The sequence below is a fragment of the Callithrix jacchus genome, chromosome 7 (assembly GCF_049354715.1).
Source record: "Callithrix jacchus isolate 240 chromosome 7, calJac240_pri, whole genome shotgun sequence".
Lineage (NCBI taxonomy): Eukaryota > Metazoa > Chordata > Mammalia > Primates > Cebidae > Callithrix > Callithrix jacchus.
Genome location: NC_133508.1, coordinates 102,807,305 through 102,831,678, shown reverse-complemented (window position 1 = coordinate 102,831,678; position 24,374 = coordinate 102,807,305). Strand labels below are relative to the sequence as shown.

General features: G+C 36.6%; 1 protein-coding gene, 1 non-coding gene and 1 pseudogene across 20 annotated transcripts in view; 1 reads left to right on the top strand and 2 right to left on the bottom strand.

Annotated features, from left to right (window-relative positions):
* The window catches only part of LEPR (leptin receptor), a 109,718-nt gene that overhangs the window by 47,282 nt on the left and 38,062 nt on the right, over window positions 1-24,374 (bottom strand). For 14 of the 19 annotated variants that reach the window (XM_078332146.1, XM_078332145.1, XM_078332147.1 and 11 more), the window contains 6 exons: window positions 23,137-23,466; window positions 21,507-21,630; window positions 10,901-11,109; window positions 6,861-7,006; window positions 4,797-4,941; window positions 16-306 (listed from right to left, as the gene is read on the bottom strand). In XM_078332146.1, coding sequence (XP_078188272.1) covers window positions 16-306; window positions 4,797-4,941; window positions 6,861-7,006; window positions 10,901-11,109; window positions 21,507-21,630; window positions 23,137-23,466 — 1,245 coding nt within the window. Of the gene's footprint in view, window positions 1-15; window positions 307-4,796; window positions 4,942-6,860; window positions 7,007-10,900; window positions 11,110-13,434; window positions 13,531-21,506; window positions 21,631-23,136; window positions 23,467-24,374 lie in introns of those variants that run through there. The other 5 variants (XM_078332148.1, XM_078332151.1, XM_078332149.1 and 2 more) reach the window with 3 other exon arrangements.
* LOC118155220 (polypeptide N-acetylgalactosaminyltransferase 11 pseudogene) lies at window positions 14,934-21,002 on the top strand (annotated as a pseudogene).
* Window positions 22,259-22,362, bottom strand: LOC118143524 (small nucleolar RNA U13). Its single transcript, XR_004727725.1, has one exon. It is a non-coding gene; the product is annotated as a small nucleolar RNA U13 (small nucleolar RNA).

Sequence of the window (24,374 nt, the reverse complement as noted above, 5' to 3'; positions counted from 1 at the left end):
CCTCCATTTCCTTACCAATCACATATAATTCAGCATAGTGATGATGGCATTCATGTTCATTGCAGCAGTACACTGCGTCATAGGTAAATTTTCCTCGAGGTTTGGTTGCATTCAGATTGAAAAAAGTAACTTTGCTAACATGATCACTAACAACATCATACTGGCTTTGAGGAATTTTCTCAGCTAAATTCATCCACCAAACAATCTTTTTTGAGGAAACAATCTTGTTTTCATTCTTATAGATGCAGTGAAAAGAAACATTAGACTCAACACTTGTCAGAATTTTAGGTGGAAAGTATATGACATCTGTAATGAGGGAAGAAAGTATGTCAGATGAAGACAAAACATTCTGTAAGTAATTTGTACCACATCAAAAAAGATTCACAACACATTCCAGAGTTACACTGCCGAAAATAAAATGAGTATACTAAAAAACTGGATAATGCTGAAATTGCCTGTTTGTGTACAGTTACTAGTGTCCTAAGTACTCTCATTCTAAAGTGAATTGAGCTTCCATGAATGTCTTCACTATCTTCTAAACACAGAGGTTTATTCATCATAAAATATATTTTAGTCAGTAATGTCACTTGCTAACTGGTAAGCAGGAAAGCAAGTAACATAAAACATAGTTTAATTCCACAGTGGCTTATTTTCCACCAGACCCTGCTTCAGGAATCAGTGAAACCTAGGATAAGCTCCTAAAACAAATCACTATGAAGCAAAATCCTGAAGTAAGAATGATTGCTGCAATTGCCTTGTCTGGATACATAAAAATTTCATGTAAGCAGGTAAAGATATAACATATAAATTAAAAAATAGTTAAGCAATGTCATATGAATGATAATGCAGCAATATACAAAGAAAATGGTAAATACTGGTTTGAACTATCATTTTGAGTTATTTAATGCCAATATCCTGTGGATGAGAGCAAAGGGAATCAATATTTTCCTAAAATATGATTTTGTAATACCTACACACAATTCCATACTATTTTTAAAGTCCTCTATTGTGGTAATCTTCATTTGCCTATTATTTTCAAAGATATGTAAGATTAAAGTAAACAATGGTTTGCATAGGAAGAAATTATTTCCACCATAGTGCTCTGCAAAAGCAGTAGTACATCTCAGTTGTAAAGTTAAGGTAAACAAATCATTTTCTGCTGATAGACTATGAATATTTGTTTTCACACATATCTCAGGGTTACCCTTAAAAACAGAAACAAAAATACTTTAATTGCATTTTATTAAGTTTTCTTTATTCTGTAATAGCATGCTAAATGTCTATGTCTACAAACTTACAATCCATACAAAACATTTATATGTTTTGTAGATGCCAGACCATTAGATACATGAGCATGACTGAGTATAATCCTACAGAAGGTGGCACTCAAGCTTCGCTTGTACATTACTCACTGTGGACAAGTAGCTGGCATATTAACCTATCTTAACCTATCTTCAGTATGCTCCACAACCTTCTTACTAAACTGCCTCAAAAGTCTCAGAATAATTCTCATTTTTTTAAAAGTATAATTTAGCTTTCATGAATTAAGTTGAAATTTTTCATTTTAAAAATAATAAGGAAATTTAAAGCTTTTCACTCTGAAATCAAATAAATATAGTAAGGTTTAATTGAAAAATAAGATTAAAGTTGCACTATTTTTAAATGATTCGATGCTAAAATATTAGCTTAAAAATAAGAAAACCAAGTTAATAAAAACCTGACAACTTGTGAAATTTACACTGGATAAATTTATTAGAATCGATATGAGATGAATATTGACTAATTTGCAAAATATTAAGATAGATATGCATTTTATCCTCATATGACATACTCTGCAATTTTTAATCTGCAGAATAAGAAAACAATATTTTCTTCACATGACCAGTTAGCAATACTTTAGCAAGATCTACATTAATGAACTTTATTAAAAGAGGAAATGGTATTGATAAATATGAGTGAATTACTCAAAAGAATATAAATTATAAATCAAAACATTCTAAATAAAGTTATTTCTAAATGTGTTTTTTTTACAGCTCCAGAAAATTGACTTTTTTATTTATGAACAGATGTACCTATTTTTCTTTAAGGGAAAAATATTTTCTCTAACCCATTATTAGAGCTGCCAAATGTGAAATGTGGAAATTGCCTAATATCCGTTTCTTCTCTTCCTTGGTAGCAACAAAAATGTGGTTAATAAAATTATTGCAAGAATTCAGTGCTTCTAGAGTTATTTTTAATATGTTACATATCCAAATGGCAATATTCTTGGACTTCATAAGTTCTGGCAAAGGTCCAAGGTTTTCCTCTAAAAGTCTAAGACCTCCCAACAACTACAGAGAAATAACCTATTCAATTCATTTGAAAATAACCCATAAGAATTCCTTGATGAGGAATAGTTAGCACTTCTTTAACTGTGCAACTTGGTAAATATGGTTGTATCAATGAATAGAAACTAGTAGCTGTAAATGTACTGATAATTCACATTTTGTTTGCTATAGCAACAATAAACAAGCTAACCTCTTTTATAAAAAATTCAGTAGAATCCAAAGTGTTTGGAAATAATAAGGCAGGCACATTAATTCACTAAATAAATTTATGACTCAATACTACTGAATGTTTCTGTTAGGTGGATGTCATTATAGCACTTACCAGTGAACAATGAAGGAGTATCTAATAATATTAAATACCTAGTCTTAAGAAAGAAGGATTCAAATTCCTTTACACAAAGAATAGAAAGTTCTCAAGTTTGGAAAAACATACTTTGCTGTTGCACGCCATTCAGGGAATGAGGATCAAGTGTGGCAAGTGTTGTGAAGTGTAGAAATTGCTGCCAAGCAAACCCAAACATAAAACCTCCAACAAACACTAACACCTTATTTCCCAGATATCGTGAAGGAAATGATGGGCTACATAATTAAGCCTGCTGCTTGCTAGCTTTGAATATTAATTTTTAGTGCTTCGTGAAAATGCTGCATAATTTTACATTATGCACTTATTTGCCTTACTAGTGTTTACAAACATAGACTTTGGAATTGGACAGCCAGCTTTACTACTTTCTAATTTCTAAGTATCAATTATCTTATCTATAAAATAGGAATAACAGTACCTATTGCATAGTCATTGAAAGTAAAAAATGATAATATATGTAGAACACTTAGAACAATACCTGAAACACAGAAAGCACCCCAAAACTGTCAACTATTATTATTATTATTCAATAGGAAATTTTGAATCTAATAATACATTTTATTTGTGATTTGGTACACATCACCATATCATTCCATTTGACCCAGCAATCCCATTACTGGGTATATATCCAAAAGACTATAAATCGTTCTACTATAAGGACACATGTACACGAATGTTCATTGCAGCACTGTTTACAATAGCAAAGACCTGGAATCAACCAAAATGCCCATTGATAATAGACTGGATTGGAAAAATGTGGCACATATACACCATGGAATATTATGCAGCAATCAGAAATGATGAGTTTGTGTCGTTTGTAGGGACATGGATGAATCTGGAGAACGTCATCCTCAGCAAACTGACACAAGAACAGAAAATGAAACACCGCATATTCTCACTCATAGGCGGGTGATGAAAAATGAGAACACATGGACACAGAAAGGGGAGTACTAAACATTGGGGTCTATTGGCGGGAAAAGGGGAGGGCCAGTGGGAGCGGGAGGTGGGGAGGGATAGCCTGGGGAGAAATGCCAAATGTGGGTGAAGGGGAGAAGGAAAGAAAAGCACACTGCCATGTGTGTTCCTACGCAACTGTCTTGCATGCTCTGCTCATGTACCCCAAAACCTAAAATCCAGTAAAAAATTTTTTAAAAAATAAAAGTAAAATAGTAAAGAATGAAGCCATTTTACTGTGGAAGAGAAACATTCATCCCATGATTAAATAAAGATGGCAAGCTACAGGCCATTCAGGGGAGATAGGAGTTGTTGACTTCTACTTCCTTTATAAAATTTCCCTCTTTCTGTGCCACTATGTAAAAACGTCCACTGGGGACTCCAAAGGCAATGTTTTAAACTACTAACGCTACTTGCCTTTTGACTAATCAGTGCTTTTAAAATAGTAACTAATCAATAAGTATACTTGTTAAATGGATTGAATATTTGCTTAGTGTTTTGCATGGTACATATTATCTCTGTACAGGCCATAATCAATCTCAGTAAGTCTGAACAAGAAAAATTTTGCCCTTCTGACAGATCAGACAACCAGTCAAAGGACTATTGTCTTCCTACAGACACAGCTTCACATGTAGCAGGGCTAGGAAGAGTCCAAGCCTCTGGAGCCTCTGTGCAAAACACTACACATCAGTTTCATGAAGAAGTTGTGAATAAACTGTAGATGTTCTGATGCTAAAAATAACCTTTAAAATATGAACAATCAGCATTGAAAGTTCTCAAAAGTAAGCATCTGGAGTGAAAATAAAATGTTAATATTTGCATTTTGTGTTAAATAAACATGCTTAGTTTTAAAATGTAAATTAAGGAATTATCAATACAAGGCCTTCTGAGTTTGTTCATATGGAACTGTTATATTAACTTTTTTTATTAGGAAAAATGATCCTACAATATACTACTATAGAAACACACAAGCCTAGGAGTTCTGACAGAATTTTAATTCACAAATTGGCCTGTTCAAAGTTTAAACAAGAAAGATAATATTGTGTTCCTCCTTTCATTTTAAGACCACCAAATTTAAGATGCTTATAATATACCAAATGCAAGTTCAGGAAATATATTTCCCTCTCAGTAGAAGTGGCTATTACATAACCTACCTTGTGTGGTAAAGACATGAGGAGTACTCCAGTCACTCCAGATTCCTGGGCCATCCAGTCTTTTGCCCCTCACCTGAACCTCATATGAAGACCCAGGATGTACACTGTCTACCAGCAGGGATGTAGCTGAGGCAATCTTGTCAGCCTGTTAAATATTATATCAAAACATCAGAACATCAAGTCGATGCGATACCTTTACCAAAATTGATTATAAGCAAATCTCATCAAATTTCAATGAATTAAAATCTTACACAGTAATTATCTGGTCACAGTGGAATTAAAGCAAATCTTGATAACCAAATAAGAAATGTTTACACATAAGTCAATACAATTTCAAACGGCCCATGGGTCCAAGAAAAAAAAATCATGATAATTAGCAAATACTGTTAATTGAATGATGATGAACATATTAGGATTTTAAGAATGCAGCTAAAATCCGAGGGAAGCTTCAAGTCACTACTGACACCTATAACACACACCTGGTAGAAACACTGCGCAGGGGTAGACAAACAACTACAAGTGTCCCTGTACAGAAGAGCATGAAAAATCTAAGAACCTGAGCCTGGCCAGGCATGGTGGCTCATGCCTGTAATCTCAACACTTTGGGAGACAGAAGCGAGTAGACCACTTGAGCCCAGCAGTTCATACCAGCCTGGGCAACATATGATGGGGCATGGGAAGCATGTCACAAACTAAAAATTATGGAAAGCATCAGGAATGCACAAAACAACATCAGATATTAATAATTCCCATTTAAAATCCTATTGTCTCCATTTGCAGAAGAGAAAGCTGAAACTCACAGAAGCCTTAACTCTGTTTTCTCCATACATGACACTGAGGATTCCCATCATTCTCTTTGTGAAAATAAAATGTTTTAAAATTTTTTGCCAGTTCTAAACAGACTGATTTTTACTTCTAAATTATACAAAACTTAGTTTCACAAAGTAAAGTCCCAAAGTATTCACATGGCCCAAGAGGCCATTCACTGAGCTCCACCTTCTCCTCCCACACTGGCCTCTGACTTCATCCACTACTGCTGTCACCTTCACTGGCCTCAGCCACACCATCCTTTGCACTGCTGTTCTCCCTGTTTAGAACCCAACTCCACAGACATTTACATCACCCTCTCCTTCATATCTTTATTCAAAAGTCACCCTCTCCCACCTCCATGTATTATTTCAACCTTCCATCCCCTACCAGCACGCCCAGACTCCTCTTCTGTCCTGCTAGCCCAGTGTATCCTGATGCAAGTAGAACAGTTCCAGCCAGGTAGCAGGTGTTCAATAAATGCTTATGGAATGAACCATTAAAGAAAGAGAGAAAGGAAGTAAGGAAGACTTTATTTGGAGCCATCACAATAGGTATATGGAGCACTGCAATGGGGTCTTGAGGTGGGTGAGGGTAGGTGGGCTGAGTCCAAATACAGCATGGGCAACAGAGAATTTATAGCCAAGAAGCAGTGGGTAGATAGAAAATTAGCAAGCGAAAACATCATGGTAAGAGGGATTCTGGCTAAACTGACCTAACAGAATTCTGGCTGAAGACAGGCCAGGGTGATCAAACATCATTTGGAGAATGGTGGGGGATGAGAAATCTGATCAAAAATTCATCAGCTATCCAGGGTGGGGGGTTCTTGCTAAAATGACCTAACGGAGTTCTTTGCTAAAACTGGATTTTACAGGAATGTGCACAGATGGGACTTGCAGAAGATTCAGAAGCCCAGCTAAAGATTAGCCAAGCAAAAGTCTTTCTGTCACCACATTCAGAAAAAGATTCAAATAGATTGAGCAATAAAAAAAAAAGATGAAATCAGTGGTCTGTTGGTAGAAAATAATTATAATTATGAATTCAAGTTTCTATCACTAGATTTCCTGTAGCCATGTATATATACATATGTATGTGTGTATCTATATTTTATATATACAATATGTAATATTGAATTATAATGCATTCTGCTTTAGAAGAAATGTGTATATGTAGTATGCAGAGGGTAATTTCTATGGGACTTCAGAGGGTCTTTATTTGCTTCTCAACTTTTCATTTCACTTACTAAAATATACTTACTTCTCTGATAACTGTTGAAGAATTCTCTGAGTATTTCACTTGATATTGAAGTGGAAATCCTACCAATGGTGGGCTGGACCAAGAAATCTTTAAATTACCATCATCTGTGATTTCCATATGCAAACCTAATGGTGGATCAGACTTCACTTAAGAAAAAAAAAAGAGAATACTTTTAAGTGAAGTAATTTTCATGACAGTTGCAGCTGAGTAAAATAAAATCAAAATAAATTTTCATCATATCTGCCTTTCAAGTACTTAAAAGGTGACTTTGGACAGGCATGGTAGGTTGCACCTGTAATCCCAGCACTTTGGGAGGCCAAGGCGGGCAGATCACAAGGTCAGGAGTTCGAGACCAGCCTTGCCAACATGGTGAAACCCCGTCTCTACTAAAAATACGAAAATTACCCAGGCATGGTGATGCATGCCTGTAGTCCCAGCTACTCAGGAGGGTGAGGCAGAAGAATTGCCTGAACCTGGGAGGTGGAGGTTGCAGTGAGCCAAGATCACGCCACTGCACTCCAGCCTGGATGACAGAACAAGACTCTGTCTCAAAAAAAAAAAAAGGTGACTTTATCCAAGGACTAATTACAGAACTGAAACAAGCTAGAATACTGGGGCTAGTCCTTGTACCTTATCATAGCAATCCATGTATATTCATTCATTCATTTCCTTCCCATTAAGTGGTAAAGACTATGAATCAGTAAATGAGAATATTTTGCTAAACGTGATTTCCTCTTATAAGAATCCCACTTAACTTTATTGAACCTCACCCACTCTAATTATTTTAGTGGGTAAAAAGGGAAAAAGCATTTTGCAGAACCCTATTTGGAAAATACATAAAACTATACAAAATTCAGCTTGTCTATTAATTTTAGATCACAATAATCTAGACACACCAACTCAAATAACTGACAGCATGAATATTCCCATGCAATAAATGCAGCATTGGCAGTCCCTGGTTTGTCATCAGAAGTAGAGGTGAAGTTTCTCAGAATATTAAAAATGTTCAATGTTTAAATTAAATTATCACACATTTATACTTGGAGTCCTGATTTGTTAAAGCTAAAATAAAGGATATGTACAAGTATATATTAAAAATAGAAAGATTACCAAAATGATAGAAAATTGATGGATTTTCTTGTTTGTACATTTCTACATTAGCAGGGCTTTTACAATTCACAGGAATAATTCATGTACATAGAGATTATCATTAAATTAAAACACCGATTTGAATTTTATTTTCAATGAGATACTATAATTTCACATTCTATATTTTCAGGAATTTGGTCACAATTTTACTCTTTTCCTTGAGTCAGAATCAATGAGGTTTTACTTCATGTGGCATATTGTAAATTTCATTTACTTTAAAGCAGAAACAGCTAAACACAGAAGTCTGGAAACAACAGGTGAAATTTACTATGTTCCCATGATCAAAAAGGAAACAAATATACTGAAGAAAAGTAAAATCACAGTATTACAAACTATTGTACATTTCCTATCTGCATATTGTAAAAGTTAACAGTATCAGAATGGAGTTACTATTGTCAAACCCTAACAAAATGGAGTTGGGAGGCCATGAAGGAGGCCATTTATGCCTACGTTGGAACGACGTAAAGAATTCCTCCAAACCACTGTATTCCACAAAACCGCTTGCACAGAGACACTTGCCTAACAAAGGCTGTCTCCACCAATGGGCTTATGCCAGCCCCTGCAGCAAGCCCTTGTAACCTATAACCTTTGTTTCAAAACAGCTTACATGGAGGTCTCCTATATGTCTTTTAAAGCTTCCCCTTTATTCCAACCCCCGTGGACATGCCATAGTCATTCAATATCATGCATGTCTAGAATTGCAATCCCCTGCTATTCCTGAATAAACTTTTTGCTTTGGAGAGTTGGTATCTGTCACACATTTTAGGTTTACAATAGTAATATGCATTAATATTAGAAATAATAAAAATAACCCAAGGTCAATAATAACAATAAACCCAATGTCAATTTCCAATTCATCTTACCCTGCCTCTCAGCAGCATTCCACAGACACATAGTCCCTCCTTCTTGAAATACTTTTTTCACTTGGCTTCTAGAACAACATACTCTTTTACTCCTTCATTCTTACTGATCATCCCTCAGTCATTCTCTTCCTGAACTCTAAATAGGTGATCTCGTACAATCCCATAAACCTTAATATGCTAACACCTCCCAAATATGTATCTCCCCTAAACTTTAGACTTTAGTTTATGTCCAACTTTCTATTCAACGTCTCTTAGGTCTCCAATAGGCATCTCAAATACAATGTGTCCAAAATAAGCTCTTGATTTCTGTACACATACCTAATCTTCCCTGAGTTTCCCTATCTCAGTACCTGGTGTTACTGTTCACCTAGATGCTTGGGTCTAAGCCTGAGGGTTATCCATGATTCCTTCACACTCTACAACTTCATCCACTAGACCGTCCAGTCAGCACCATCTCCCAAACAGATCCAAATCGAATCAGTTCTTTACTTCTCTACCCTGGCCTACAATATGCTCTGGACCAGGTAACTCTGTCCTCATCCCTTAATAGTCTCATGCCTCATTCACTCCTGGCACAAAGGTCTTCTCTTTTGTTCCTCAAATTACCAAGTTTACTGCATCTCAGGGATTTTGTGAATGTTGTTCTGCCTGCTTAGAGCACCTTTTGCTCTGGATTTTTGCATGGATTATCTCTTCTTCATTCAGCTCAAATGCTATGTCTTAAAGGAGTCTTTTTTGATCTACATAGCAGAAGGAATAGTCCCCACCTCTGACACTCCATCACACCACCTGTTTAATCTTTTTCATGGAACATACAATCTGGGGATATTATCATATATGTTCAAATAGAAGGAAAGATTTTCCCAAAATTATCTCTGCATAAAGACAAAATTAAGAAAGTTTCCACGTTCTTAAAAATTCCATAGTACTTCCCTTAACTACTTCATTTTGAAAAACAATGCAACTCAATGTTGACTCTAAATGCTACCAAAAATCATCTGGTAGAATTAGTTTTGAAAAGAAAAGAAAATGATATTGAATAAAGATTCTGTAATATATTTTCTCTGTGATATAACTTCACAATTGAATTCCTTGTGTGTCATTGTAATTATGTTGTGGAGATCACAAATATATCCCTAGAAGACAAATTATTTTAAAGTCTTAATGTTAAAATATGATGTCATACACAGTTTCAAAAAGTGCTATATCTCAAGTAACTTAGAAAGAAGTAAAGCTTGAGTTGTACAGAAAATTGTATCAGATACTTGGAAAAGTGGCTCTAGTTATGTCAAAACCAAAGATGCAAAATCAGATATGAAGAATTTGCATATAATTGTCGCAGGAAATATAAGTGGGAAAAACTGCTAAATTATACACAATTAAATGAAATTAATAAATTAAATACAGAAAGCTAACATTTTCCTGTATTATTCACATTTGTAATTGTATGTTTACATTGATAAAAAGAGATTCAGAGGATTTTTACACAAAGAAAACAGAGTGTTGTCTATTATTTGAGGTTTTTTTGTAAGCAGGTTTGTACAGTAAATTACTCATTTACTCTTTTATTATTGTCTCCGCCTACTACTGTTTGTCCCTGCTCTATCAGGTAGAAACTATGTCTAATTCTCCACCCTTTTTCCAGCTCCTAGAGCAGTCTTGATGAACATAAGCCTCTAAGAAATATTTAATGAAGGAATAAATTCAGGTAAGAAACATGGTTCTAATTATTTTCAAAAATAGTTATCTGAGATGTGAAAAAGTGATATTCAATCAAAACATATCTATTAAGTCCACGATTTAAAGAAAACAAACTGTTTTCAAAAAGAATATAAGTGACAATGGCAGAGATATACATACTATTATTAAATCATTCTAGAAGCCACTCTTAATGCCCCTAGTACTGCATCTACCATCACAGTGTTGAGCAAAGTGGGATAAGTTAGCAGATATTTTTGCAAGCAATTTTTAACCTTTATATGTGACTGATGTTTAGATCTATTATTATCATTTTAGTGCACAACTTACCCACATTTATGGGCTGAACTGACATTAGAGGTGACTGAAAAATTACTCCACCAGATGTGATTTTCAAATACATGAGAAGAGTGTCGTTGAGTTTGGCTGTTGGCACAGACACGAGACATTCACAACATTTGTGAACACTGCAGTTGCACTGAACAATCTGAAAACTGCCTTTTTGGGGAACCAGAGGTGAATCTTCTAATACTTCAGGCCTATATTGAAAAATAAGAGCTAAATATTAACACAGATATAAAAATACTGGATAGGCTTTTAAAGCAGGACACTAAATAGAAATTGAAGTAAACTATTTGGGACACCCAGCTTAAAGGGTATCTAAAAAAAAGATACCTTATATTGGAAAAACAAAGATAAAAATTACAGCAGGTTAATCGTCGGAAATAACATAAGCAAAAAGATAGTGAAGCAAAAGTGAAGTATTAAAATAAAAGAAAAACTGCAATCCTAAAATCCTACACCCAGCAAAAGCAGCTTTCAAAATAATGATGAAATAAAGTCTTTTTTTCAGACATACTGAAGTATAAAGAATTCATCTCCACCATACTTGCACTATAATAAATGCTAAAGGAAATCCATCAGGCAAAAAGAAAATGATAGCAGATAGAAATGTGGTTTCACACAAAGAAATGAAATTCAGCTAAAACAATAAACATTGATTGATTGTTTAAAGCAAATATAATAGCCCTGTGCTGTGGGGTTTACAACATAGGTAAAAGTGAAATACATGGCATTAGTACCAAGCTTGGGAGGGGAGAAATTTGAAATGTTCTTACACGAAGTGGTGTGATATCGCTTAGAGGTATAATATCACTTGGACTATAATAAATTAAAGACAAATATTATAAATGCTAAAACAACCATTAAAATAATAAAACAAGATCAATAAGCAACAAAGGATATTAAATAAAAAATCAAAAAGAAGGCATAAAAAGAGGAAAATCAGAACAAAGAATAAATGAGATGGGATAAGAAAAGAAATAAAAAGATTTAAACCTAAACATATCAGTTATCACCTAAATGCCAACAGCCTAAACATCCCATTTAAAAGGCAAAGATTATCAGATTGGATTAAAAAGACCCAATTATAAACAACCTACAAGAAATCAATTTTAGCTATAAACACAAACAAAAGGAAATGAATTGAAAAAGATAAGATTAGTCAAAAGTTGTAATGGTTATATTAATGTCAGAGAAAGTAGGTTTCAAAGCAGTGAATATTCCTTGGGATAAAGAAGAGCATTCATAATGAAAAAGGGATCAATTCACCAAGAGGACATAACAATCCAAAACATTCATGCACCCAATAACAGAGTTTCAAAATACATGAAGCAAAAGATTAAGAGAGCCTTAAGGAGAAATAGATTAATTTACAATTATTGATTAATTTCAATTCATCATTGATGCAACATCCTCCTCCATTGATAATAACAAGTAGATAGTAATTTTATCCTTATTAATTACAATAAGGATAAAAACATGAACAATGCTATCAAGTGGCTTGATCTTTCTTGTGTAGTAGCAAAAAGCTTACTAACATTACCATCTGTAGTTATGCGAAAAGCATAGAATGTGCCTGTTGAACTCCGTGATTTATTTAAGATTTCCAGCAAGTGTTGATGATGCCTCTTGGTTTCTTCTTGCTGTAAGATGAGAGGGTATGTACTGAAGAAAGGCCCATTAAACAAAAGGAAAGAGGACTTCATAGTTTTGAAGTGTCCAGCCTCTCCAGATAGCAAATGCTGTTAAAATTAAGAAATGCCTTCTGAGCAAAGATCAAAGAGAAGACAGAGAAGAGATCTCTAGGACATTTGCAGGTTTTTAAATATCTAATGGAGTGAACACCAGAGAGATACACTAGAGGTCCATGTGGTTTCGTGAGACAAGCATATTAGAAGAAATATTGCTAATATAGAGACAGAAAGAGACAGAGACCAAACAAAATGAAAAGAAAAAAAGTCTTTGGACCATCAAAAATTGGCTGATGGGAAAGCAGGCTGTGAAAGCAACTTAGATGGGGATATGGGCTGCTTTTCATGAAGAAGGCAGGGTTACTCAGGCCAGAACACGGTACCCAGAAAGGGAAGCCAAGAACCATGGAGCATTATTCCTGAAGTTGGGTAGTAGCGGGAATAAACTAACATGAAGGGTGCAAGGGGAGATGGTCAAAGAGCAGGATTCTTGACATGGAAATTATAGAAAAAGCATGCTTACTGACAATGACAAACTCTAGAGCATGTCCATAACAACAGGTGAACAAGGTGGTGTGAGAAAACAAGAATATTGAAAATAAGCATTCAAGAAATTGAAGATTAATTCCGTGGATAATGAAATCACCAAGAATGCTGGCAGTAGTAATTGTGAAGACAAAGTAAAGTAGGTGTTAGTAGTTACAGAAGCCCAAACTCCAAGCATGACCTTGAGGGCCCTTTACAATCTGACCCTTGTGTATCCCTCCATCCCGATTTCTCTTAATTCCCCAGCTTCCCAGCCCCACCACACTCAACTTTTCAACTCCTCACATGTGCCATCTGTGGCTCTGGGCTTTTGCAAATGTTCTTCACTCTCTGGATCATTCTCTTCTGCCCCCTCTTCACCTGGTCTGGATATCCCTTGTGTTTCCACAAGGCCCTGTATTTATTACATCACAGCATTTCCAAACTTCGTTGTTACGTCTTCAGTTTTTACCACAGAATGTTAGCTCCGGGAGGGCAAAGGCTGAGTCTGTGTTATGGAACCTTGTTCCCCATGCTCACCTCAGTGCCTGGAAGACACAGTAGGTACCTAATAAAGAAAGAAGATTTCCTCCCTAAATCTAAGAGGAAATCTCTAGAGCAGTTTCAAAATACTACATTTTTAGAGTATCCATCCTTCAGATTCTCTGACAAACATTAATATCTGAGCCCAAACAAAGCTTTCCCTGAAGGGACATATTTATATTGTTTTAAATCCCTTACAAACATTAGATTTTATCCATTTTAAAATATACTTTTTTTACTCATATGAATTTTCCAATGTCCAAAATAGGTGAGTCTGATTCAAAGCTTTTCTATAGTAACCATCTGCATGGATTTTCTCTTCCATGGAGTTCTCACTGGTTATACTGACCAGCTCTTCCTATATTGACCAGCTCTTCTTATTGACTTAGAGTCCTATTTAATTATTTGGCGATACAGTGCCTTAAGGGGCAAACAGAAATAGAATTAAAGGCAGAAACAGCATGTGATAAATAATATAATGAACATATTAACCAATCATAGCGGTACAATGTGGCAGAAAATAAAAACAGGAGACTGTTTCTCAAATTCCTTGCAATTATGACAGGTTTTACTGTGCTAATATTTTTAGAAACCTAGGTTTCAAGTAAAAGAAGACCAAATTAAATTCATTTTGTAAGAAAGTTTAAAAATCTAGTTAATTTACCATAATTTTCTCATTCTTCTGGGCCCTATTGTTTAGAAGAATAGACTGATGACTGTTCAGCTGACTAAACTGAAGCTCAAATTCTCATCTGTAGCTAAGTAACTACTCAAATTTGTAAGACTCTGAAATGATATCTATCTACATATAGATTAAATATATATTTGACTTTTTCAGAAAAATATCATGTCATAATTATAATATATACATAATAGAATGTAAGCACTTACACATATTCATAGAGCTTTATTTATTTATTTATTTTTTTTTTTTTTTGAGACAGTTTTGCGCTTGTTACCCAGGCTGGAGTGCAATGGCACGATCTCGGCTCACCGCAACCTCCACCCCCTGGGTTCAGGCAATTCTCCAGCCTCAGCCTCCTGAGTAGCTGGGATTACAGGCACGCGCCACCATGCCCAGCTAATTTTTTATATTTTTAGTAGAGACGGGGTTTCACCATGTTCACCAGGATGGTCTCAATCTCTTGACCTCATGATCCACGCACCTTGGCCTCCCAAAGTGCTGGGATTACAGGTTTGAGCCACCGCGCCCAGCCATATTCATAGAGCTTTAAAACTGAGCACTTTGCCCTAACCTGATGATGAGATCTGAAATTGTCTACAATAGGCACCCAAGTGAGAATTTTTATCACCATCCAAAGCATTTAGGTCATCGTAAGAAGGTGCCGCTATGCAAAGGAATACTTCTCTCTGAGCTAAAACCTATCTTGCTCAAAAAAGCAGGAAATGGCCCCAAACTTCAAATATATCTTCATCCACCACAGGGCTTCCTTTCTTCTTTCAATACTCAGAAGTTGAGGTATGCCTTTTTTAAGACCAACCCCATACTCTTTTCATGGAATTTGCCTATTCGATTATTCACTCTCTATAATATTAATCTTCCATGGGTCCCTTTCTATTATCAACTTTTTTCTCCCTGCTGGGTCACTTTCTATAGACTAGAAAAAAACTCATGATTTCCCATCCTTTAATTATCTACCCTGGGACATTCATTATACATTATACACGACTCCTTCACCTCCACTTTCCAACCCCAGCCAGGCTTCTCAGGCCCCTAGAGTGTAACTCAGTCACTTTTGTTATGAACATTTGTCTACTTTCTGGCTGGCCAGCATCTGACTGAACAATCTATCATCATATAAGGCTGAAACACTGGCAGCTAGAGCACCTTCTCGCCAACTAGATACCCCCATCTGAGACACTGCCCCTCGTGATAACTGCACAAAGACACAGAGGCTTTGGGGTTCATCAGACTCCTGGCATCAGGTATCCAGCAGGTGGAAATGATAACCACAGGGACACTCAATGTCCAGATAAGATGGCAGTGGCACTATATCTGGGTTCCTCCTATGGGTGACTTAAAGTCCAGGGGTCTAACATAAGTAATAAATATTAACTACAGTCTGGTAATCAATACGGAAAGGTGAGCAGTGGCAGCTATGCATATTTTCTCTCTTACAGTATGCTTCTGTGTGTTTCTATATATTAACTAATTTCTTCTCAATCTCTTCCTTCCCCCTATTGTTTTATATAAGGATTCTTGCTGTTATTAAATTTACAGTTTTATATTTAGCTTCCAGAGTAATCATTCAGGTGGAACTGTGACTAAGAAGAGCAATTAATACTGCCCAGAGATCAATACTGTACATGTTGCACAGAAAATATGTGACATAGCATCATCCCATTTGGGGGAGAGGATAAGACTGTCTCCTTTTGTTCAAAGTGTATCCCACCACTCCCCACCCTCTGGGAAGCTCCTGTGACTCAGACAGGGGCTGTGGCAGGAGGAAGATGCCACAGCCTGAGTCCTGAAAAGCTGCTGTCAGTGTTAAACAAATTGAAAATGGTCCATTAGTTTATGCTAGGTCTACAGTGGGAACTGTCATAGTTCAATATTTCTGTTACGGGTGTAATTTTACTTTTGTGACCTTGTCAGTTTTGCTTTTTGTTCATTTCAACTTCAGTGAAGTGACTCAGTCACTTAAGAATGTGGTCATCCATTATTCAAAATAGCAAAAACTTGGAACCAAACCAAACCAAATGTCCAGTCAATTTTCTTGACTGGATCAAGAAAATGTGGCACATATACACCATGGAATACCATGCAGCCATAAAAAAGGATGAGTTCATGTCCTTTGCAGGGACATGGATGAAGCTGGAAACCATCATTCTCAGCAAACTAACACAGGAACAGAAAACCAAACACCACGTGTTTTCACCCATAAGTGAGAGGTGAACAATAAGAACACATGGACACAGGGCGGGGAACAACACACACCAGAGCCTGCCTGGTGGTGAGGGGATAGGGGAAGGATAGCAGTATGAGAAATATCTAATGTAGATGATGGGTGCAGCAAACCAACATGGCACACGTATACCCGTGTTCTGCACATCTATCCTAGAACTTAAAGTATATATTTTTTAAAAGGATATTTAAAAAAAAAAAAAAAAGAATGCACTCATCAAGAGGTCTGGGCCCCATAGACCATTTCCAAAACAATTCTACTCTTGTTTCACTCAAGCTCCGAGTCTATTACTAGAGCCACAGTTCAAAGCAAACAAAATTGGCGATGTGTTAGTCATATTGAAGATGCAGGAAAAGGCCACTTGAAATTGTCTTCTGAACTGGGCATGATTTTTAATGAATGCGCTCAGGAGTTGAGAGACTTGAGCTATCAGAAATGTGCTTTTAATATGCTTATTGGTAACTGCAGGCTACCACAGAGATATGCCAGGCACAAGGAATGCAGCATGTAAAGTCCTACCATCTGACCACCAGTTGCTAACATTGGTTATCTGTGCCTACAATTAAGTTTTTTCTGCCTGTCTCCAGACACTGCACAGTGTCATAGATTGCATGCCAGAAAACCTGCTTCATGAAATCATCCTCATGTATGTTATTAGTGACCTTGATGATTTGAAAGGAGAACCAGATGAATATGTCCAAAAATATCCCCCTGGGAAAATTAAGGTAATAAGAGATACAAAGTGTCAGGGACTGATTCAAGGAAGAATGAGTGTAGCAGTCCACCAACAAACATCCTTGTGTTCCTAGACAGCCATGTGAAGTGAATGTGACGTGTCTGCAGCCCTTGCTGGCTGTCATCTGCATGGACTAGCAGACCATGATGGTCTCAGTGATTGACATCATTGGTGCTAACATGCTAGCCTACAGCTCGACCTCTGTTGTCCATGGAGGATTCAATTGAGGGCTCCACTTCAAATGGGAGCTTGTTCCCCTTTCTGAGCTAGGATGAGCAGAAAAAGCCACAGCACCAATAAAGTCACCAATAATCATGGAATGGTTTTTTTTGTTTTGTTTTGTTTTTGTTTTTGTTTTGAGACGGAGTTTCGCTCTTGTTACCCAGGCTGGAGTGCAATGGCGCAATCTCGGCTCACCGCAACCTCCGCCTCCTGGGTTCAAGCAATTCCCCCGCCTCAGCCTCCCGAGTAGCTGGGATTACAGGCACGCGCCACCATGCCCAGCTAATTTTTTATATTTTTAGTAGAGACGGGGTTTCACCATGTTGACCAGGATGGTCTCGATCTCTTGACCTCATGACCCACCCGCCTCGGCCTCCCAAAGTGCTGGGATTACAGGCTTGAGCCACCGCGCCCGGCCCGAATGGTTTTTATCTGATCAGGAACTTGTCACGATTTCTCTTCTTAGAAGCCTTCACAGGAGACAGTTGTTTTGTTTTGTTTTTTACTTATTTGTTTAAATGTACTAAACAGATACTTTTTAAAAACGGAATCTACATTATGTTTAACTTCAGAAGGTATCATTATAAGACATTTTAAAAAGTATAGTTGCACCTAATTAGGTGAAAGCATGAAGTTATAGGGAAGTTTTAGGGAAATGTAGACATGCATAGAAAGGTGTGTGTGAATGTTCTACGTAGCCAATGAGCCAATAAAATGAGTTTTGCTGGTGGTTAAGGTATTGTCTGCCATCTTCAAATGCACCCAATGCTCTGTTTTGCCATGCTGGGGCTGGAACTTGGCAAACCATAGTTTCTTGTTAAATTCTACCTGTTGGTGAGCTAGAAAGAGACTAGAATAATGGAGTAACAAAGGAGTTGATCCTTCCTGTTTTGCCTCCCATTCTCGAAATATCACTCCAGTCAGAGGTTCCTCACCTGGGCAGCAGCAGTTGGCCCCAGTAACCAGGTTTTTTCCTCCATATTCTCAGCACCAGCCACAGTATGCCTTAGATATATGAATTCTATCTCTGCAGGGTCCCTCCATCAACTGACTGAGGAACTAACACCAACCTCCTCAAAGGTCAGTTCTTCAGGGTCCTTCCTCCAAGTTTCCCTCTGTTCTGGCAACCTCTCTTTCCACTCCCTTGAATGACTCTGCCTAAAGACTCATTACTTTCACACTGCCAAATCCATACATATTATTCAGACCTTATTATACCTTCCTGATATATCTGGCCATTGACCACTCACTTCTCCCAGCTTCAAGCATTATTTCTTTATTAATAATGTTTTGGCTCACGAAGACATTTCTGGAGGGTAAATTAGAAATTTTTTAGAAAGCATTTTGGCAATATGTATACATTCAATAAAGAATTTTTAAGCTTTGTATAAATATTTCCATTGAGTTAATTTCTAGAGGTAGACAACTGTTAAACATAATAAGTGCTATGTGTGTACATTTAGTAAGCGGTACAGCCAGGTAGACTGACTCTAGAATCTGCCAAATTAAATTCTACACCAGGAATTTTCAAACTTGAGTTCCATTAGAATCACCTAAAGGACTTGGTAAAACATAGATTAATGAGCCCCACCCCCCAATTTTTTCACTCACAGAGGTGAGCTAGCAAATTTAAATTTCTAACAAGGTTCCAGGTGATACTGATTACCTTCCCCAACACTACAGTGCCCACATATTTTCTTATTCACTCTTATTCATCTCTAACGACTCACTTCAGCTATCTCCTTCCTTAGGAAACCTTGGCTCCTCTCTCCTCTCACTAGCTAAACTAGATAACCCCATCTAAGGCCTCACAACAATCATGTGCTCCCATGACATTATGTACCTACCAAATACATATCAGTAACTGCTAAAACTGACTCTGTACATATATGTTTCAACTGCTAGCCTTTGAGAACATCAAGGGCAGAGATTGTAACCATTTATCTTTTTTTACACGTCTTTTAAATTTCTTTTTAAAATTTTTATTGTGATAAAATGTACATAAAATCTAACATTTCAACCATTTTTAGTATACAGTGCAGCCACATGAAATACATTCACATTATTATACGACCATCACCATTCCCCAACTCTAGGACATTTTTCATTTTCCTAAGTTGAAACTTTATATCCATTAAACAGTTAACTCCCCAGTTCCCCCTCCTCTCAGCCCCATTCTACTTTCTGTCTCTATTCATTTGTATAGGGACAGTTTCTAGCACATTGCTCCTCAATGGTATTATCTCATTAACTGCAGAACTGAAGAGGGTGAGACTTTAAGTGTCAAACAGAAGATTTAATTAGAAAGAATTTTAAAGAGTTAAAATTGACATAGAAATGATGTATATCATCACTGGAGTAATTACAAACTTGAGTGACACATTAGCTGTTCAAGTTATAAGTATATGGCTGTTTAAAAAGAATATCTTCATTCTCTTTCTACCACAAATAAATATTAGGCACTCATATTTTTAAGTTTATAAAGAAATCAAATATGAAAAAATCGTCTGAAAAAGAAATATAAAACATATCCTTTATGCTTTTCCACTCAAATATCTAGAACTCCTGAACTGAGTTCACTCTTCTTTCAGACTATATGCACACCTATATCTGCAATATCTTTGTAAGGTACATGGATGTGCTTTGGTCAAGAATTAGGCCTGCATGACTCAGCAAGAAGAGTGCAGGCATATAACTCCACCTGTTATCTCAGCCAGATAGCCATAACATGGGAAGGCCATCCCTTGGCCATATGCTGTAGGAGATCGGTCAGAATGGTGGGAAAAATTATAGAAAGTTCCAATCCTTCTTGGAAAGCCAGAAGGTTTTGCAAAAGCCTTGGGAGAGAGTTATGGCTAAAGGTAGCCTATTCCTCTTACCTTGAGCTAATAGCAAAGAGCAGATAACAAGGGAATATAGAGGAGTTTATCTAAATAGCTTGTTTATTCATGTCATCCTAAGACCAACCTGTGCCCATCTGTGCACATGACAGCTCTCTACTTGGGGGGTCAGCAACATTAATTACCCACAAACGGTGCTTATGCAGAATCTTTGTCATTAAACCTATACTAATTAAATACAAGAGTTGCTGGCTTACTGGGGCCACAGCACTCCCCTAGGGATCAATAAACCATGAGTCCTCTAGCCATGCAACCAGGTAAAAAGCCTATGTTTGCTTATGTCTTTCATCCATCATTGGGCCAGAGTCTGCCAGCCAGACTCAAAAGTATGCCACTATTGTCTGTAAAAGGTATAATTACCCTGCTGACACTGTACATGTGCTCATGTACAGGTTCTCTTGTGCCCAGAGACAGAAAGAGAGTACCAGGACTGTCAGTCTTGCAGATAGACAAGAGGGGAACCAGGGCATAACTCAGCATGGCACATCATGGGAACAGCATGGTTCACGTTTGTGTCCAGAGAGGGAAAAAGAATTAAGTTGCTGACCCTGAAGGCACGGGAGAATCAGCTGTGCAGCTGCATGTGGGAGTGGCTGGCCCAAGCAGTCAAAACAGAGCAGACAGTGAGAAAAAGCTGATGTAAGAGAGCTGCTAATGAGAGACCTAGTCTGAGTAAGCTGCTGATGAGAGAGATGCTGAATAAAACTACACTTCACCTGCTTATGCCCCACCACCCCCCAAGTATTCTTTCAGCTATCACCCATGAACCCACTCCCTTCAGACCTCAGCAGGGCTGGGACCTGAACTTGAACCTAGCATTTGGTGTACTCATGGACCTGACAACTGTGGTCCTAAACCTGACAGTCTTGCTACCTGAATCAACAGGAAGAGAAAAGAGGAAACCCAATGGAACAGAATGCTATATTAAAAAATAAAACATATAAAAGGAAAAGTAGGGATGCAAGAGGTTTATAATCTACTTCTGCATATGGAAGCTCTTTTAAAAAAATTGTGTAGTAAAAATGTCCAAATTAATTATTTGGTACTTACAGAACATATAAAAGATGGACCTTATGGTTATAATTCTTAAATTGATTCTTAAATAATGACTCCACATTACAGATGAATAATTTCAAGTCTCCTTTTAGCCAGCACTGTATGTTCCAGTTTGCACCTGAATTTAAAAAAAAACTACATGAAATCTCAAAAACAGTCTGAAGAACTCAGTTGTTCAGTGAAAGACAAGAGCTAAATCAAATTTACCAGTGTTCTGATACCACTTCCACTGCCTATTGAGAGAAAAAGAACAGGCCTTAACTAGGAGCATGTGCTTGTCTATCAGAACCTTTGGCCCTCAGTTTCCTTTTTTCTAAAGTAATAGAATTAAATTCAATTATTGTTCCTCAAACTTTTCTTTAATTTCAAACCACTTAGGTCGGACAAAAAACCTCAAAACTCATCTAGCTCAGTTCTCACGTTTTCTTTTTTTTTTTTTTTGAGACCGGGGTCTCACTCTGTTGCTCAGGCTGGAGTGCAGTGGTATGATCATGGCTCACTGCAACGTCAATCTCTCAAGCGATCCTCCCACCTCAGTCTCCTAAGTAAATGGGATTACAGGCACACACCACCATGCCCAGCTAATTTTTTGGGGGGGCAGGGGGGTTATTTTTAGTAGAGATGGAGTTTAGTCTTGTTGTCCAGGCGGTCTCTAACTCCTGAGCTCAAGCGATCTGCCCACCTAGGCCTCCTAAAATGCTAGGATTACAAGCATGAGCCACTGCACCCAGCCATTTTTTTTTTCAAATCAGACAGGTAATGATCTAACATCATAACAAGGTCTGAGGGAGGCACATCTCACACATATATGTGAAAACCCAGTCATGATGGTTTTGAGGCAGGAAAAGATATTCCTGTGTTTTCATACCAGAAGTCTCTTTATGTGGATGAGTCCATTGACTCCACTCTTCCTAGGTTTTCCAAAAGACTTGGAATAATTTTGTTGTTTATATTTCCAGATGCAGAATTTTTAGTTACACTAGCTACATTCAGTATGCATTATACTTAAACAATAAAAAAGCATTTTTTTCTTTTCTTTCTTTCTTTGTTTTTCCAACTTTTATTCTCAGTTCAGGGTGCATGGGCCGGATGCGCAGGTCCGTTAAATAGGTAAATGTGGGCCATAGCATATAGCAGTTTGCTGCACAGACCATCACATTCCCTAGGTGTTAAGCACAGCATCCATCAGCTATTGTTTCTGAAAAACCCAATTTTAAAATGTATACTCTTTCAGAGAGATTCCTTGCCTGAAGAAATATTATTATTCATGAATATTTTAAAATTTAACTAATTCAACAATATTATCAGTTGATATTTTATCTATTTAACAAAAATAAGGTGTGTTTTGCTATTTCAAAGCAAATTTAGAAGACTACAAGAAATGTAGTACTTAAAAGTAAAATAGTTCCCTCATCAGATTTTTATGGGATACAAGATAATTGGGGAATTATTTATTAGTTTGGTCATATAATGAATCCCAATTTTATTATCAATATAAAAATACTAATGTATATTAAAAATCACAGCCATAAGACAGCTATTTCATACAGGTGTCAAAGAATTAAAACTCATTGTTCAATACATTTTAAAAAATAGCTAATGCTTGGAACATGAAAATACTTACCTATTGGTTGAAAACCTAAAGAATTTACTGTTGAAAAAAATGTCTTTCCTTCAATGTTGTCTGCACATAATGAGGAGTTTATATCTTGCTCACTCCGAAAGCAACAGTGGAAAGTTGTTTTGGATAAGTTAGAAAAGTGGGTTCCACTTGAATTAAACTTAACTTCAACAGCTTTCTCATAATGTCCATTCAAATCTGAAGTATTCTTTGAGAGTCCAGCAGGCAAACGGAAGTAGTCATAAGTTTTATTTGGTGGCATGCAAGACAACTTAAATCTCCAAGGAGTGATTGGATATGACAAGTTAGATGCAGTTATGACATAAATAAATTCTGTTAGGATATGAAAAAAACACATAGAAAACAAGTAATCATTTTGACTAGGACATGAATAGGAAGTACCTGAGATTAAACCAAGTAGTGCTCAATAATTATTTAACTTTCTAAGTCCTCAATTGGTGCCTAATCAATAACTCTGTGCTTCCATTGTACAATGTGTTATATTCAAGAGGATGCATTCATTTATAAAAATAACTCCCTTTTCTGGCATCTCTTTTCTTTTTGGAAATTCATACTTCATGTTTTCTCTTTAATCTGACATCTTAAATTTATGCTTTAATGAAAGGAAACAAAAGCTAAATATTTTATTTTTCTTTTCTAAAACATATTATTCTAGCTTCCAGTATAAATGATAAATATAATATCCAGTATAAATGATAAATATCTGGATGTGCAATTATACAGACAATCATTAAAGTACTATTTTAATATTTATTTAAGAAAGTAGCATCAAAATATTAGCACTGCTTTTGCTGAGCATTTTTTAGAAAGAATTTGTCTTCAACATGATGATAGCTTGACGATCTCCTGAATTTTTTCATGATTCACCAAATTCAAAACATCATATAAGACATGCCCTTAGCATATTACACAAGAAATGATGCACAACAATAAACTTCTTGTGGAAAATGCTTACTGCTGATTAAACTATCACTTTTTAAATGTAAAAATTAAGAACAGTTACATAATCCTGTACCAAAAAATCCACAAAAGTTAAACTTTTTTTGGTGGTGGGGGACAGTGTCTCGCTCTTGCCACCCAGGCTGGAGTGCAGTGGTGCAATCTTGGCTCACTGCAACCTCTGCCTCCCGGGTTCAAGCAATTCTCCTGCCTCAGCCTCCTGAGTAGCTGGGATTACAGGTGTCCACCACCACACCAGCTTTTTACTTTTAGTAAAGACG